Genomic DNA, 14,401 nt, shown 5'->3' with positions numbered 1-14,401 from the left:
GCACTCAAGTCACTCTCATCGTCATCATCATCATTCCAACCCCCGGGCCCAGGAGTCGACCTTTCGCTCCCAACCCCCACAACCCCCCCAGCATTATTACTCGCCTTACTCGCCTTCCTCGAATGTCCACCCGCAGCAGCACCGGCATCCTTCATCTCCACATCCTCCCCCTCCTCCTCCCCCTCCTCATCCTCACTCTCCCTTGGCGTCCGCCCATTTTTACCTCTGCCGCGGGAGGCACCGCTAACCGCCGACTTTGGCGCCTCAGCAACCCGCAAAACAGCCTGCACGGCATCGTCCGCCTTGCGCAGGATGTTCGGCCGACGAACGCCCAGTCTGTGGCTTCGCGGTGCTGCATCCCCTGCCACGGACGCTTTTTCAGAACGGTCAGGCTGCTCCGACACCGCCCGCAACGAGCCGAGAACGGTCTTTTCTTCTTGGGCGACCAGGTTCTGGAGGAGCTTGCTTTTGAGTTCCGCCGCCGGAACCCCAACCCCAACCCCGTCTTGAGAAGCGGACGGTGGTGGTTGCTGAGAGGAATCTTCACCCGGTTGGGTTTCGGTGCTATGTTCAGCTGGCCGGGGCAGCTCAGGTCTGACATCGAGGTAGATGGTTGAGTAGCAGTCTGTGATCAGGTCGTCGATGGGACCCGCCTTCATGAGGTTGGAGTTCAACTTCTTCAGCTCGACCGCTTCCTTCATTGCGTTGAGGGCAGGGTGGGATTCTGCTGCGGGCGTGGTGGCCCACTCGGTGATTTTCTCGCCTACGACGTCGAATTCTTCGGTATTCAACGTCTTGAAGGCGTCCTCGCCGGCGGAGGGGACGTTGAAGGTTTGCCTGATCAGCTTGAGGTAGATTTGGACACAGTACTGCCAGAGCTCGTTGAAGTAGTAAAAGTCGGCGCCGCGCTTGCGAATACGTCGGAGGACAGCCTCGAGGTTGGTTCTGTCGTTCAGGGCGGCGAGGATCTTGGCGACGTATTTGATGTAGCGCCAGGTGTAGACGTAGTGCCGACCAGAACGCTCGGCTTCACACTTCCAGACGTTCATCACCATGGTCTTGGTGAACATGTTTTCTCTCAAGACGGCAAAGGCTGCCTTGGCGGCGTCGACGTTGGCAGGGTCGTTCTCGTCCACGGAGTCGGGAAAGAGCACCCGAGCATGCCGCATGATAATGCGATGTTGCCAGTTGGACTTATCCTTGTCTCGCAAGTACCGCAAGCACCGAATAATGTACGCCTCCCACTCCTCAGGGGTATCGACCGTAACTGGTTTCCCTCTGTCGATAGCGTACGGCTGACGCTGAAGAAGATCAGCAGCTTCTTGACGGGGTAAATCCCCCCGACGAACCAGCTTGTCAACCACAGAGACAATCTTGTAGTGCGGCTCGAGAATCGGATCCTGACCACTGCGAGGCTTCGGCAACGCCGACAACACCTCCACTGTCTTCTCGAGCGCCCTCAGAATCATCTTCACTGTGGGACGATGCCGGCGAGTCTTCTCATCCAGCTCCTCGGGCGCCTTGGTGTACATCTTCCACAGGCACTTCGCCACCATGTAAGGGTTCTTCCACTCCTTTGGCTTGCCCTCCATCGCCTTGCGGAACAAGTGAGCCGCAAACTTCCAGACCTGATAATCTGTCATCTCGTTGTGACGAATCCGTCGGAAAGTCTCGATCCCTTCTGGCTCGATAAACCACCTCTCCTGATCAGAGTGCTTGAACGGCTCCATCGCAAACGGCTCCCGGCTGGAGGCATACATCCGCATGCCAAACTCGCGGTACATGTCGTTCAGCGCCTCCTTCTCATCTTCTGAAGCCCCATACGCGTGCGGGTCAGCCGACCAGGCATACGAATGCGACAACGCCAGCGTGTAACAATGGATAGAGCTTCGCTGGAACTTCACCAGCTCAGCCCGGTCCTTGTTCATCTTGTCCGCGCTCCAGAGGACAGACTCGTCCAGCTCATAGTCGAAGCACTCGGCCAGACGGAACCACGCATCCCAACGGTCGGGGGTGAACTGAAGCTGGAGGCGCAGGTACGTGGCGCCAATGCGGAGATCGTCAGTAGCGCCCGGTGTTTGGCGCCGCGCGAGCTCGACGCCCTTGAACTTGGTGAGACCGATCATGCCGAGGAGGAAGTACCACCCGTGCTTGGCGGGAGCGCTGTCCACGGTGTTAATGGTGACGGCGTCGAGGTCGATACTGCCGTCGAGCGCCTGGAAGAGGTGCAAGGGGTGGATGGGAGTCTTGAGGTACTCGGTGTAATTGCGCAGATTGTGCGTCATCTGGGGATTGGACTTGGTAGTCCCAATCGCCTGCTGCATCCGTTCAATCGTGGTCTTGAGATCCGATTTCAGGAGATCCTTCATCGACATCCTGTTGGCAAGGACGGTGATCTTCTCGACAAGCTGCAGAGCCTGGCGCTTCTCGAGATTCTCAGGCTCGCAGCCATGCTCCTGAACCTCCCAGATACCAACTCCGAGCTTCAAGCCGTGCAGATCGTAAAGGACCTGCCCCAGGTAATCTTCCCAGTTCTCAATGTTCCTCTGCTTCAGGAGCTCCACCCGCATCATCTTGAGGAAGATCTTGTTGGACGACTTGCAGCTCTTGCGCAGACCGAGAACTTGATGAACGGCCGCCAGGTACTCGGCCAAGTCGTTTTCGTAGTTGGGGAAAGCGTCTGGATGCTGCTGAATGCCGACCTTGAGCATGGTATACTGAAGGGACCAAGTTCTCACCTGCATCTCCTGAAGCTTGTTGAGGAACGATCGTAGAGTTGAGTTGTTGGCCGGCGCCGGTCTCATCCCGATGCGAGTCTCGTCCTCGTACATGGCTGCTACATGAAGGAGACAGCTGAGTTTGGCGAGGGCCGAGAGGGTTGACTTCAAGTGCTCCTCATCAATGATGTCGAATGCGCTGTTGTCGTTCAAGGCCAAGTGCAATGATTGTATGATCAGATCATCCAGCGCCTTGATCATGGTCATAAACAGGGCCCTCCTTGGTTCGGGTGGTGTCTCGAGGTAATCTGCATGTTCAAAGTCGGTGATGATGGTTTCGATGCTCCTCAAAAAGCACGAGAACTGTTTGGTCGCATAGCTAATCTTGCCGTACGCCTCGCCCAGTCGTGACCATAGCAACAGCCTGAGCTCCGTGCTGCTCCGCTTGAGGAACTTCCACAAGTCCATCAGACTCTGGCTTGCGCACTCCAAGAGCGGCAACTTCTGTTGCTTTGCCCATGAGTGGTCACCGTCGGTTCCATTTGGCTCCGACGTGCCAGGCACCGTGATGTAAACATTTTCCGGGTTCAAAACCGGTTCTAGACTGTCAATCACAGAGGTTGGATCACCCATGTCCTCCTGGAAGAGACCCAAGAAGAAGTCCATCGTCGTCAACTTTGATATCTCGCGTTCGGCAGCAGCGGTTGAAATTTCGGGCATAACAGCGTTGTTGGGCAATGTGATTTCGCTGATGGAGGACTCGAGAAGATGATCGTACATGCTGTGCCAACAGTTGAGGATATGATCTCGTGGTGTGTCTTTCGCCAATGTTGTGGCATACACTCCAGCCCACAGGAAGCGTGACGAGAGCTCGTCGTCTGTGTTTGGATTCCGTTGTCTTGTGACTTCCGTCGTGAGGTCCATCCACTTGTCCACACGCAGCTGAATCTCAACCTTGGTGCTTTCTTCTGCCGTGCTGTTAGGGTTGGTGGTGCGTTCATAGACGTCCAGGTAGAGTTCAAACACCATATGTACCAGCTTGACTAGCTCAAGATGCGCCTCATGGTCGCCCTTCGCAAGGCACAAGTCGAGCTCGTAGGTGACCCTCTCGTATATGCTGGAGCCAAACTGTGTGATAACATCCGACAGCGTTGTCTTGGTGTGGTCTGGCCATTTGGTCCCAGTGTATGTAGGCATAATGATCTTGAGAAACTCAAACACCACGTCTTGAACTGGGTACCATCCATTGTTGATCTTTTCAACAAAAGCTCGAACGCCCCGGGTCTCATCGAACGTCGGGGCCTCATTTGCTCGCTGAGACCCTGACTTGGTGTGCTCAAGGAAGGCCGAGAGACTGAGCTGCGGGCGCTCACGCTTACTTAGCAGGACAGTGGCATTCTCCTCGTCAAACTGGAGAATCGAATCTCGAAGATCAACGGTTGATAGATTCTGAATCTTCCCCATCCGGTCGTCAGACGCACACGAATCAAGGACCTCAGCTATTCTTTCCAGTGTCACATGGTCCGTTACTCCAAGATTCTCCAGAAGATTCTTGGTCGTTTGAAACAGATTCTGGTCAGCGGCCTGTAACGGTTGCAATTGCGTCGCGAGAAGCCGGGCAGGATCCACAATCTCTTCCGCCGCTGTTTCTCGTCGCCCTGTTTCCCGCCGTCGAGTCCGCTTGCTCCGCTTGCCCTCGGCCGCCTCTTCTTCCGGGGGATCGGGAAGCCCAGCAACTGACTGAGAACGCTTCCTGGAAGGCAAAGCACGCTCCTTGCCCGTTGCTTCACCCAGGGATGCCGGCTCTGCCACCATTGGCGTGGATTCTTCCTCAGCCGCTTGTGGTTTCTCGGATTGCTCGCCCGAAGCTTGTTCGTCTTTCACAGCAAATTCAGATGGCCTGTCGGGAGGAGGCGAGGAATCCGGAGGCAAAAGTTGCATATCTATTTCCATCTGGATATCCTCATCGTCCGCCGCATCTGGAGTTTCCAAAAACACCGCCTGTCCTGAAAGCCCCTCTTCCTCGACGAAACGCACCATGGCCGCACCCAGCTCTGTCCAGGAGGAGCTCGCGGCAGAAATAACATGTCGTGGGGGTGGGACATCTGTTGTCTGTTTCTTGGGCACAGCCAATGACTTGGCAGGATTCGGAAGAAAGGGTATTGGATCTTGATACCGTTTCAGCATGGGAGGAAGTCCTCGTTCCACAAAGGGCTTCATTATCGGATGGCCCAGCGCCATTTCATCCCCCAAGACTTGAAGCTGGTCTTTGAGATCCTCGCCCGCATATCCTTCTGCCAACGAAGGGGGCTCCACCTCGTCCACCGCAGGGTCATCGTCCAATTCGATGGCAGCCTCCAAGCTGTAGCGACTAATCCGGCTGCTTTTCAGGAAAGCAGCCATGCGGGCGGTTTTTCTCCATAACTCGGCGTCTGAGGGGTCACGGTCGAGCGCGGCGCTGAAATCCTCCAGTGCCTTCCTGGCATCTTCCAACACAGCTGGATCCTCAAGAGCGGCCGACTTGGCCACGAAAGCTTTTCGGATCTTGCGCCTAATCCGATCGACGATAAATTGGCCGTGGTTTTTGTACGCGAGGTAGAAGGCTTGTGGGAGGGTGTTGCTCAGGGTGTCGGTCTCTGCGGCAGCGGCATCGAGCACTGTCGCAAACGTGGGCTCAACAGCCAGGACGCCATCTTCGCCCGCTTCGGCCCGCTCGTACTCGGTCTTTGCCTCTGGATATTTGAAGATTTCGGAGCCGAAAAGGGCGTTATAGGCGTCGGCCGCGTCATCGAAGAACTTGGGGCCTTGCGAGTGTAGTTTGAGGGCGGTTTGGAATAGCTTCAGGGCATCTTCCACCTGGATATCTCGAGTGTTGTCGATCTCCTCATCGACGATTTCGTCGGGTTCGACATTGATTGCTTGAAATGCAGGCTGGGCGGCGAAGCGATTAGCATTGGTTCTGTGTGGTTTCTCCATGGTTGATGGAGCTGGACGGGACGGTGCAAGAGACTTGCCATGTTGACGCCGGTGAAATGCCAAAGTGGTCATGCAGGACTCCGTTGGATGAACTGGCGCGACTATCAGTGGTAGGCTAGGGTTGAAAGTCTCAAGCTGCTGCCATGTATCGTATGCGCAAGTAGTCGAATGCGCATGTCCATCTCCAAATCCTCCAATAACCAAATCGCGGTTGGTATATTTCGAGACGCGACATGCCGGCCGGCAGCTTTCATTGGCACTCTCTTGGCACCGCCCGAAGTGCTGAGAGTGACGATATGCCTGCCCGGCCCGGGACCGTGCGCGGCCTTACAAGGAACACCAATCCCACTGTGCCCCACTAAAGCTGTCGGCTGCAGGAGACATTTGGCATTTGGGCCACTGTGCAGCAACACCACGGGGTAGGCCAGACCAGAACAACCCGACATCACCCCCTCGCATTCGTCCAGTCTTGTGCAGTTGGCGCATCAGACGTTTCTGGACTTGGGGATTGCAGCGCGCATACATGTTTATATCCAAATAGCACCGCTTCAGCTCTCAATCGCCACTACCCACCCAGGTTCCAATCCAACCGCAAGGTCCAAGCTCCCGTCTTCTTCTTAAGACCAGCTTCGTCTTCTCGAGCTCCCTGAGGGGCATCTCATTCCCGTCGCAACGGCGCATCCATCATGGTAGCGCCAGCGGTTCCCGAGTTCGTCGGCCTCCACCTCAGTCATTGCCAGGCACTCTTCAATAACCACTAACACTGCTCTCAGGGTCACGGAAGAGGTCCTGCACGAAGCAATTGAGGCTCGCACCGAGTCTCTGAGCTCCCTTCGTGAACTGGGGCCCCCTGACCTCGTCCACCTCGTCAAACAACCATTGAGACAACAAACCAAGCAAGTTGGGGTGTACCACCATGTCACTGGTGTAGATGCCTCGTCGTCAGCCAGTCTGGCTGCCTACATCAACACTCTTGCATACAAAGAGTTTGGCCCCTCGGCAACCACAAAGACGCTCGAGGGCACCTACTGGTACGCCTATACCCACGATTGTGTATTCAGCACGTTAGCTGACAACTCCTTCTTTCCAGCTGCTACAATGCCTTCTCCCGAGTCGATATGCGCGTGCATGCCCCCTTTCCTGGTTCAGTAGAAGCTTACTGTATTGACGAGCGCGGCGAAAAGCGCAAGGCAACCGACGAGCTCTGGCTAGAGACATATCTCTGCAGTGTGTTGCGAGCCTATTCTTATGCCGACGATGGAACAGGTGATGCTATAAGGAAGATCATGTGCGTGAGACGGTTCAACCCCGTCACTAACACGGAGACCGAACATCGCTTCCTCAGCGCAGCCGAGCAGCTATTTTTCAGGGGTACGTTGTCATACCAGAATACGTCAACGACGAGCGATTGCTAATGGACGGGCAGGCTGGTCGCTCGGGTCCGACTCGGTTGTACAGGTACCCAACGTTGTTTCGAACCATCTCACGACTGGTCTCATAAAATACTTTCACACTACCGGTCGCTACGCCTCGGGTATCAACTTGTTCGAGAAATTGCGCACGCAGAACGTTGAGGTTGCATCTTTGCTGGCCAAGGTCATGTTCATGGGCAACGAGGAGGTACAAGGCATCCGCGTCCTGCACGAAGCCATCAAGGAAATGCCCATGGATTATGTCATGCTGGACACGCAAGCCGAATTCCTGTTGAAGAAGGCCGAGACTGCCACCACTCCCGAACAGAGGGAAGAGAGACTACGGCTGGCTCTTGGCTGCGCCGACCGAAGCACCATCGCAGCACCAAGCGAGTTTGGAACATGGGCTAGACTCGCCCAGGTCTATGTGGCCATGGAAGATTGGGAAAATGCGCTGACGACACTCAACTCGTGCCCGATGTTTACCTACCAGGATAAGGATGCACCGATCATGCCGGAGCCGAAGGAGTATCACTTGCCAACCCTCCCCGAGACGAGGCTAGACGAGATCGACAGTGAGCCCGATTTTCGTTACTCGGAGCAGATTGACCCGAGTCTCTTGGGCCTCCGCGCGGCCACTTATCGTGGCACCTTCAAGCAGGCCTACGCCATCTTGACCGAAATGACAGCCAAGATTGGCTGGGACCAGCTGCTCAAGATCCGGAGCAACGTCTTCGTCATGGAAGACGAGTACCGTGAGAAGCAGGAATCCTCGCATTACCCCGCGAACCGAAATCCTAGCACCGATGTTCTTCGCGGAAGCCCTGACCCAGGCGTTAACGGAGAAACCGCGGTGGGGGAGACTGAGGTGGCTGAAAAGAGCGAAGAAGCTGGCCAGGAAGCTGACGGTGAAAATCTGGCGCCACCAGCGGCCAATGGAAAGCCCGAAGATATCGAGAGACCTTCGAGTGCCATGGACCCCGATGTGGTGAAGAAGGCAGAAGAGAAGGTGAGTGCAGCAGTGTCTGACCACGTAGGGCCAGTTGCTAACATTGGACAGGGTTCCGAGGACCACTCCTCCCGGCTTAATAACAAGCGGCTGTGTGAGCGTTGGCTTGACAGCCTTTTCATGGTACTCTACGAGGACCTCCGCGTCTACACAATATGGCGTACCCAGATGGCTCAGTACCGCGCTCAAAGCATGCAGTACAAGAAGTCCCCTGAGGAGTGGGAGATTCTTGGCAGCCTTGCCGAGCGCCTCCAGCACACGGACGAGGCTGTGGAGGCGTACCGTGCCTGTCTCGGACAGCGGTTTAGCCCCAAGGCCCTTGCGGGTATCTTGAAGGTGTTTATGAAGACCAAGCTCACACGAGATGCGGTTGCGGCAGTCATCCGGCTGGTAACTTGGCAGTATAGGTGGTACAGCGAGTTCTCGCCCGAGCTGCTACACACAATTCGCATTCTTATTGAGGATGAGGGCGCCGTCAAGATTCGGAGCATCATTCAGGCCACTAACCTGCCGCAGAACGTCCTGGACCTCACGCACCACTACGCGGCGCTTTGTGCTACTTTCAGAAGCAGTGGCACAGAGGGTTAGGAAATCCACCGCATCGGTGATCGCACAGCTTCGCCCAAGCCTGCCGAGTCCATCAAGAACTTTATGGTTCATTACTCGAATCTTTTTACTGGTGTCAAAGCGCAGATGTACTGAGGGTCAATTTAGCAGCGTTTTTTTGTTGGTGTTGGATGGGGGGGTGTTAAAAGAAAGACGGGCTTTAATCTTTGAGTTGTTTTATTATAGCGAAGCATGACAAAGTTTTTGGGGTTCATTTATATCATGGGACGACTGATATAGTGCGGCTCTTGTTGATCTCGGACTTTGACCCCTTGCTTGGGTCTCGGGTACCTGCATGCATGATGACACTTGGTCAGGGGTATGTTCTCTTCAAGAGACGCTTCAGCCGCGATAGAGGATCGTCCATCTTGTCTTTTCTAGAGACTATGTCAACGTATTCGAATCTCCACCCTTTCTTTTCGTATTGTACAACACCCGCAGTGTCGGCCCGTCAAGCCCCCTTTTGGACACACAAAAGACCAATGAAGCCCCTCCCAGACAGCTCGGCCTGCAGGTCTTGTACCCCACCAGATTGTCACCATCAGAGCTCAAGCTCCTCCTGAGGTACAGTAGCGCGGTCAGACGAACCCCTCATTGAATCCCGCGCGCGGGGATATGATAACGTCATAAGCTGAGGGAGTGGGTGGGAAATTATTAGGAGAGTAGAAGGTAACCGAAGCCTTTCGTTCTACCTATAAGAGGGCTGTTTTTGTCTCTGAAATACCTTACGCTGTACCATGCTCTCTATTCTGAGACCAATTCCCAGACAAGTAGCCAGGACAAGTCTCCGCCCTTTTCGATCTTCGTCTTCCATTTACTCATACCCGGCCATCTCGCGTTCGCTAGCAACAATGGCTTCGACTAAGAAGACAACGTATGTTTCCCGCTCTCTTCCCTTTCGCCGCCTTAACTAACGTTCACTTTTAGCAAACGGTACCCCCTCAACGTCCCAGGTCTCTCCATCCCAGCCATCGGCCTCGGAACCTGGCAGTCCTCCCCCGGTGAGGTCGGAAAGGCGGTTGAGGCGGCTCTTCGGAATGGATACCGCCACATTGACACGGCCTTTGGGTATCGCAACGAGAAGGAAGTCGGGCAGGGGATCAAGGCGTCTGGCGTCCCCCGGGAAGAGATCTGGCTGACGACCAAGCTGGACAACCCCTGGCACAAGAGGGTGAGGGAGGGGTTGGAGAAGAGCTTGGAGAACTTGGGGGTGGAGTATGTCGATTTGTTCTTGGTGCATTGGCCGGCGAGTATTGATCCGGAGAGGCAGGGGGAGAATGAGGGCAAGGGGGAGGTGTATCAGGATTGGGATTTTGTCGATACGTGGAGGGAGATGCAGAAGCTGGTGGAGACGGGGAAGGTGAAGGCTATCGGAGTTAGTAATTTTGGGATTAAGAACCTGGAGAGGCTTCTTGGTGATCCTTCTTGCAAGGTACGTTCATTCTTTTTGATTCCATCTCGAGAGATAAGGGTCGCTGATGGAGAGAAAAGATGGTCCCGGCCGTCAACCAAATCGAACTTCACCCTGGCAACCCCTCCCCTAAGCTGGTCGCCTACAACACGGCCAAGGGGATTCACTCGTCGGGGTACTCCCCTCTCGGAAGCAGTGACTCGCCGTTGTACACCAACGACACGATCAAGGCTATTGCTGAAGCTAAAGGCAAGACGCCGCAGCAGGTGCTGCTCGCGTGGGGGGTTCAAAAGGGGTGGAGTGTCCTGCCCAAGAGCGTCACTGAGTCGAGGATCAAGGCCAACTTTGAGCTGGATGATTGGGAGTTGACTGAGGAGGAGGTCAAGAAGATTGATGCTATTCCTGACCGGTTCAAGGTGTGTGGGGATGATTGGTTGCCGATCAAGGTTTTCTTTGGGGATGATGAGTAGATTTGAGACGGACGAGTTGCGCTTGTTTGTTGGCAGCTATGTAGCTTAGGGGGGTGGGGGATTTTCAATCGAGAACTCTATCTCCAGCGGAGTGTTTAGCATTTGGGAAATTGTGCTGCTATTTTCGCGCCGCCATGTTTCCATCCTCCACTAGATCGCCCCGGGGCCTTTTCTCATGGAACTTTCAACGCCAAATACAAAAAGGGGGTATCTCAACGCACACCTCGCTTCCTCGTTCCACACCCAACACATGATAGCTTCATCATGCTGATCCAAGCCCACCATCAACACCCATATCCATGCTCATATCCCCCCCTACAACTTGCCCCTCCCCTCCCTCTCCTCATCATCCCTCACCACCACCCTCACCATCTCCCTAATCTCCCCCGCCAGCTTCTCCCCCTCCTCCTCATCCAACTCATCCCTCTGCCCACGCCCAAACATGGTACTAGTAAACCTCTCATTCCTCTTATCCCTCAGTTCTGGCCTGGGGATAACGTGAAAATGGCAATGGGGCACCACCTGCGCCGCCGCCGCTCCGTTGTTTTGCACCACGTTCCAGTCTTTGATGCCTGTCGCTCTGGAGACTGCTGTCGAGAGGATCCGGAGGTACTTCCCCAGCTCGGCGGATTCGGCGGGGGTGACGTCTGTTAGTTTTGGGCGGTGGGCGCGGGGGCAGAGGAGGAGGTGGCCTACAGAGAGGGGCATTATGTCGAGGAAGGCGATCAAAAGGGGGGTGGAGAGGATCAGGTGGGTTGATGGGTGGGGATGGGTTAGGGTTGGGGAGAGGGAATCAGGGGGTGGGGGGGAGGATGGGGGGTAGGGGGGGTAGGTGAGGGAGATGTGACAGAAGGGGCAGTCGGTTTCTTGAGAGGGGGGGGTGGTGGTGTCGAAGGTTGAGGGGGAGGGGAGTGGTTGGGTGGGTGGTGATGGGGGGTTGTCGTTGGAGAACATGGGTTATTTTGTTGGTGAGGGAGGGTAAGGATGGTTATGTTTGAGGTATGCCAGCCGTGAAAGGTCTGGGGTATCAAGAATTTATACAAAAAAAAATATACAGTATTTACTCGTTTGTTGTTTAAGGGAAGCAACTGCTGTCAAGGTTCACCTGACAGCAGCCTTCCCCGGGTCTCGATTCCCGATAGCGTCGTCTCCCGGGGTCTCCTTGCCTGCCGGAAACCCCCTGTCAATCACCCCAAACTACCACGTGATCCCTGCTGTTTCACCGTCCGTTTCCCACCGCCAAAGGTTTTGCCGCCCCCCTCCGCCTTTTTTTCTGCCTTGCTGCTGCTCTCCCGTCAGTCAGCGCGCGCATCAATCTGTCTTTGATAGAGCCCCTCCACTCCGTCCATCCATTCGCTATCGTCAACCATCTCATCCACAAACAATCCATCGCACTTCCCAAGCAATCACTTACACCCAATCACTCACCGTCGTCAACCAGGAAAAAGAAATGTCCGGCCAAGACTACGAAGCCCCCTCGGGCGCCTTCTCCCAGCGCGACGACGTCGCCGCCAGCTCGGGCACAATGATCTACCGCTGCGGCGACTGCGCCGTCCGCGTCCCCCTCGAAAAGGGCGCTCCCATCCGCTGCCAAAAGTGCGGTGCCCGTGTCCTCTACAAGGAGCGCACCAGAAGGTTTGTTCATCCCCCTCCCCTCTCCCCCGTCCATCGCTCAAAACGCTGACAAATCTCGTGTATAGAATGGTTCAGTTCGAGGCTCGGTGATCGATTCATACACTCAGGCGAACGAAAACTAAAAAACACGAATGGGATTGAGGAACATAAAGATGGAGCTGCCATAGATAACACCTTACGAGGGGGTGGCTACGGCTCGGTGGCAGGAACAGCATTTTGCACATCATGGCGTTGGGGGTACATTGGACAGGAACAGAATATAGTCTGGTCATGAAAACTTAATTTCGTCTTTTTCCGCTACCAAAAACACCCTGGTATCATGTCTAAACGCCGAGTCAAATGCTAAATATACCCTTTATTCCTCCCACTGCCCAGTCTCTTTTACTCATGTGCGCCTAGCGCTGAGAGTAAATATACTTTGCAAAGCTAGCATCCGTCTCAACAGAGTCCGACTGCATGGCGGCCGAGTATCTAGCTTGCAGCCCTTCTCGGTCATCCTCATCAATGTCGATGTCGTCTTCGTCTTCGTCTTCGTCAGAGCTCAGAGTCGGGGCGTCCTTCTCGTCCTCGTCGCCAGCCTTGAGATCGGCCACAGCCTTGGACATGGACGAGTCGCCCATGTTCATGTCAGTCATCATCTTGGCAAGCTGCTTTTCGCGCTGCTTCTCCTTGTTCTTCTCCCGCTCCTCGCGCCTCCGGTCCAGCTCTGGCTGGTAGTCCTTCTTGAACTCCTCTGTCTTTTCCGCAACAGCCTCAAAGAATTCATCGATACCAGTACCGAGGAGCGAACTGACGCCGACGACGCTGAGGTGAGAGTAGAACTCCTCGAGCATCAGGCTCATACTGTTGATAAGACCGCCCATATACCCACTCCCAGCACCGTCCCCTCCCTCTACACCACCAAAGGCATTGCTGTTCTCATCCTCGGCAAGAGCAGCCTGGAAGGCTTCGTAGTCCGTCATCCACTCCTTGGCAAAGGATGGGTCCTTCGCGTCGGCCTTGTTGAACACCAAGATCATAGGCAGCTTCATCTTGTAGAGAATACTGCAGGCATAAAGCATGTTGCTCATAAAGGTCGACGTTGAGCTCGTGCGCGGGGTGTCGATTACGTAGGCGATGACGGTGGGGAACGATGATGCGAGCGACTCCAGAAGAATTGTGCCCGAAGCTGACCAGACAAACACTTCGATCTGACCGGGCGTATCGACGAGGATCTTATCAATGGGCTTTTGGGCAGGGTTGTCCGGGTTGGGCTTGGCGCGCTTCTCGAGAATCCCCATGACTTGGTCAACCTTTGTGGCGAAGAGATTCAGAGACGTCATGATGCCTCCGTTTGGGCCAAGCTTGTACTCTTCCATCACCTTCTTGTAGTTGACCGAGTCGCGGATGTCGATGTTGGCCTGGAAGGGGGAGTGGGTGATGGCGGGATCGAGGTTCATGACGTATGGTGGTTGTTTCTTCTCGTGGAGGTAGGCGTTGATTCTCTGCATGAAGGTCGTCTTGCCCGAGCCTGTCATGTTGGATTAGTGGAAGGGTGGGCAAGGAACGGAGGCGCACATCACGAACCTGCCATGCCAATCACCACGATGGCGACGGGGGGCTTGGTCTCTGGCGTTTGCGCTGGGTCTGCTGATGTCGATGCCATTGTTGTGGTATGGTTGGTTGTTTTTGGGATGGGGAGAATATTGTCCAGACCCCAAGCACCAGTGACAGAATCAAACCGACGGCGGGGTTCCGAGCATGGTGGGGCAAACAAAACTTGGGAAGGCTTCCACCGCAACGCTAAATTCACTGTGTGCCCCACTGTAGAGCCTCCAGCCCAGCATGGATGCATGGAAATGTCAACAGTCAGTGTTCCATGTGTCCGTGGGTATCAGATACTCGGGACCTATCAGAATCTATCACTTATATCACCAACAGAGGGCTCATGCTCACCACCGACATGAGCTATATGCCTCTTGACAAAAGGGCTGGCGACACGTCTCCCAACTCTCGGTTACACGGGCATGGAAGACAGTGCACTGGTTCCTCGCACATGGTAAACATTCAAAAAACCCAAGGCCTCCACGTTTGGGTCAAGTGGACCCAACAGCATTAACGGTTCTCACACTAAAGAGCTTGACCAGCGATCAAAACCACCAGCTTGTCTCAAGTTACCCATACGA

General features: G+C 55.0%; 6 protein-coding genes across 6 annotated transcripts; 3 read left to right on the top strand and 3 right to left on the bottom strand.

Annotated features, from left to right (window-relative positions):
* Positions 1–2: 2 nt before the first annotated feature.
* Positions 3–5,693, bottom strand: PODANS_6_7120 (uncharacterized protein; the record flags this gene model as incomplete). The annotated part of the gene is made up of 1 exon (XM_001910589.1): positions 3–5,693. A coding segment is annotated over one exon (5,691 nt), but the record flags the coding sequence as incomplete, so codon positions are not given.
* A 686-nt stretch (positions 5,694–6,379) lies between these two features.
* Positions 6,380–8,702, top strand: PODANS_6_7110 (uncharacterized protein; the record flags this gene model as incomplete). The annotated part of the gene is made up of 5 exons (XM_001910588.1): positions 6,380–6,402; positions 6,467–6,724; positions 6,784–7,064; positions 7,120–8,114; positions 8,166–8,702. 5 exons carry the CDS (start codon positions 6,380–6,382, stop codon positions 8,700–8,702), a joined length of 2,094 nt encoding a protein of 697 aa, XP_001910623.1.
* Positions 8,703–9,457: 755 nt separating this feature from the next.
* Positions 9,458–10,601, top strand: PODANS_6_7100 (uncharacterized protein; the record flags this gene model as incomplete). Its single annotated transcript, XM_001910587.1, has 3 exons — positions 9,458–9,594; positions 9,648–10,152; positions 10,212–10,601. The coding sequence occupies 3 exons, from the start codon at positions 9,458–9,460 to the stop codon at positions 10,599–10,601; spliced, it is 1,032 nt and encodes a 343-aa protein (XP_001910622.1).
* A 315-nt stretch (positions 10,602–10,916) lies between these two features.
* PODANS_6_7090 (uncharacterized protein) lies at positions 10,917–11,555 on the bottom strand (the record flags this gene model as incomplete). Its single annotated transcript, XM_001910586.1, has 1 exon — positions 10,917–11,555. The coding sequence occupies one exon, from the start codon at positions 11,553–11,555 to the stop codon at positions 10,917–10,919; it is 639 nt and encodes a 212-aa protein (XP_001910621.1).
* Positions 11,556–12,051: 496 nt separating this feature from the next.
* PODANS_6_7080 (uncharacterized protein) lies at positions 12,052–12,326 on the top strand (the record flags this gene model as incomplete). Its single annotated transcript, XM_001910585.1, has 2 exons — positions 12,052–12,236; positions 12,302–12,326. The coding sequence occupies 2 exons, from the start codon at positions 12,052–12,054 to the stop codon at positions 12,324–12,326; spliced, it is 210 nt and encodes a 69-aa protein (XP_001910620.1).
* Positions 12,327–12,631: 305 nt separating this feature from the next.
* PODANS_6_7070 (uncharacterized protein) lies at positions 12,632–13,753 on the bottom strand (the record flags this gene model as incomplete). Its single annotated transcript, XM_001910584.1, has 1 exon — positions 12,632–13,753. The coding sequence occupies one exon, from the start codon at positions 13,751–13,753 to the stop codon at positions 12,632–12,634; it is 1,122 nt and encodes a 373-aa protein (XP_001910619.1).
* Positions 13,754–14,401: the final 648 nt, after the last annotated feature.

The sequence above is a fragment of the Podospora anserina genome, chromosome 6, assembly GCF_000226545.1.
Source record: "Podospora anserina S mat+ genomic DNA chromosome 6, supercontig 2".
Lineage (NCBI taxonomy): Eukaryota > Fungi > Ascomycota > Sordariomycetes > Sordariales > Podosporaceae > Podospora > Podospora anserina.
The sequence above is the reverse complement of the archived record's forward strand: the minus strand, read 5'-3'. Positions and strand labels throughout refer to the sequence as shown.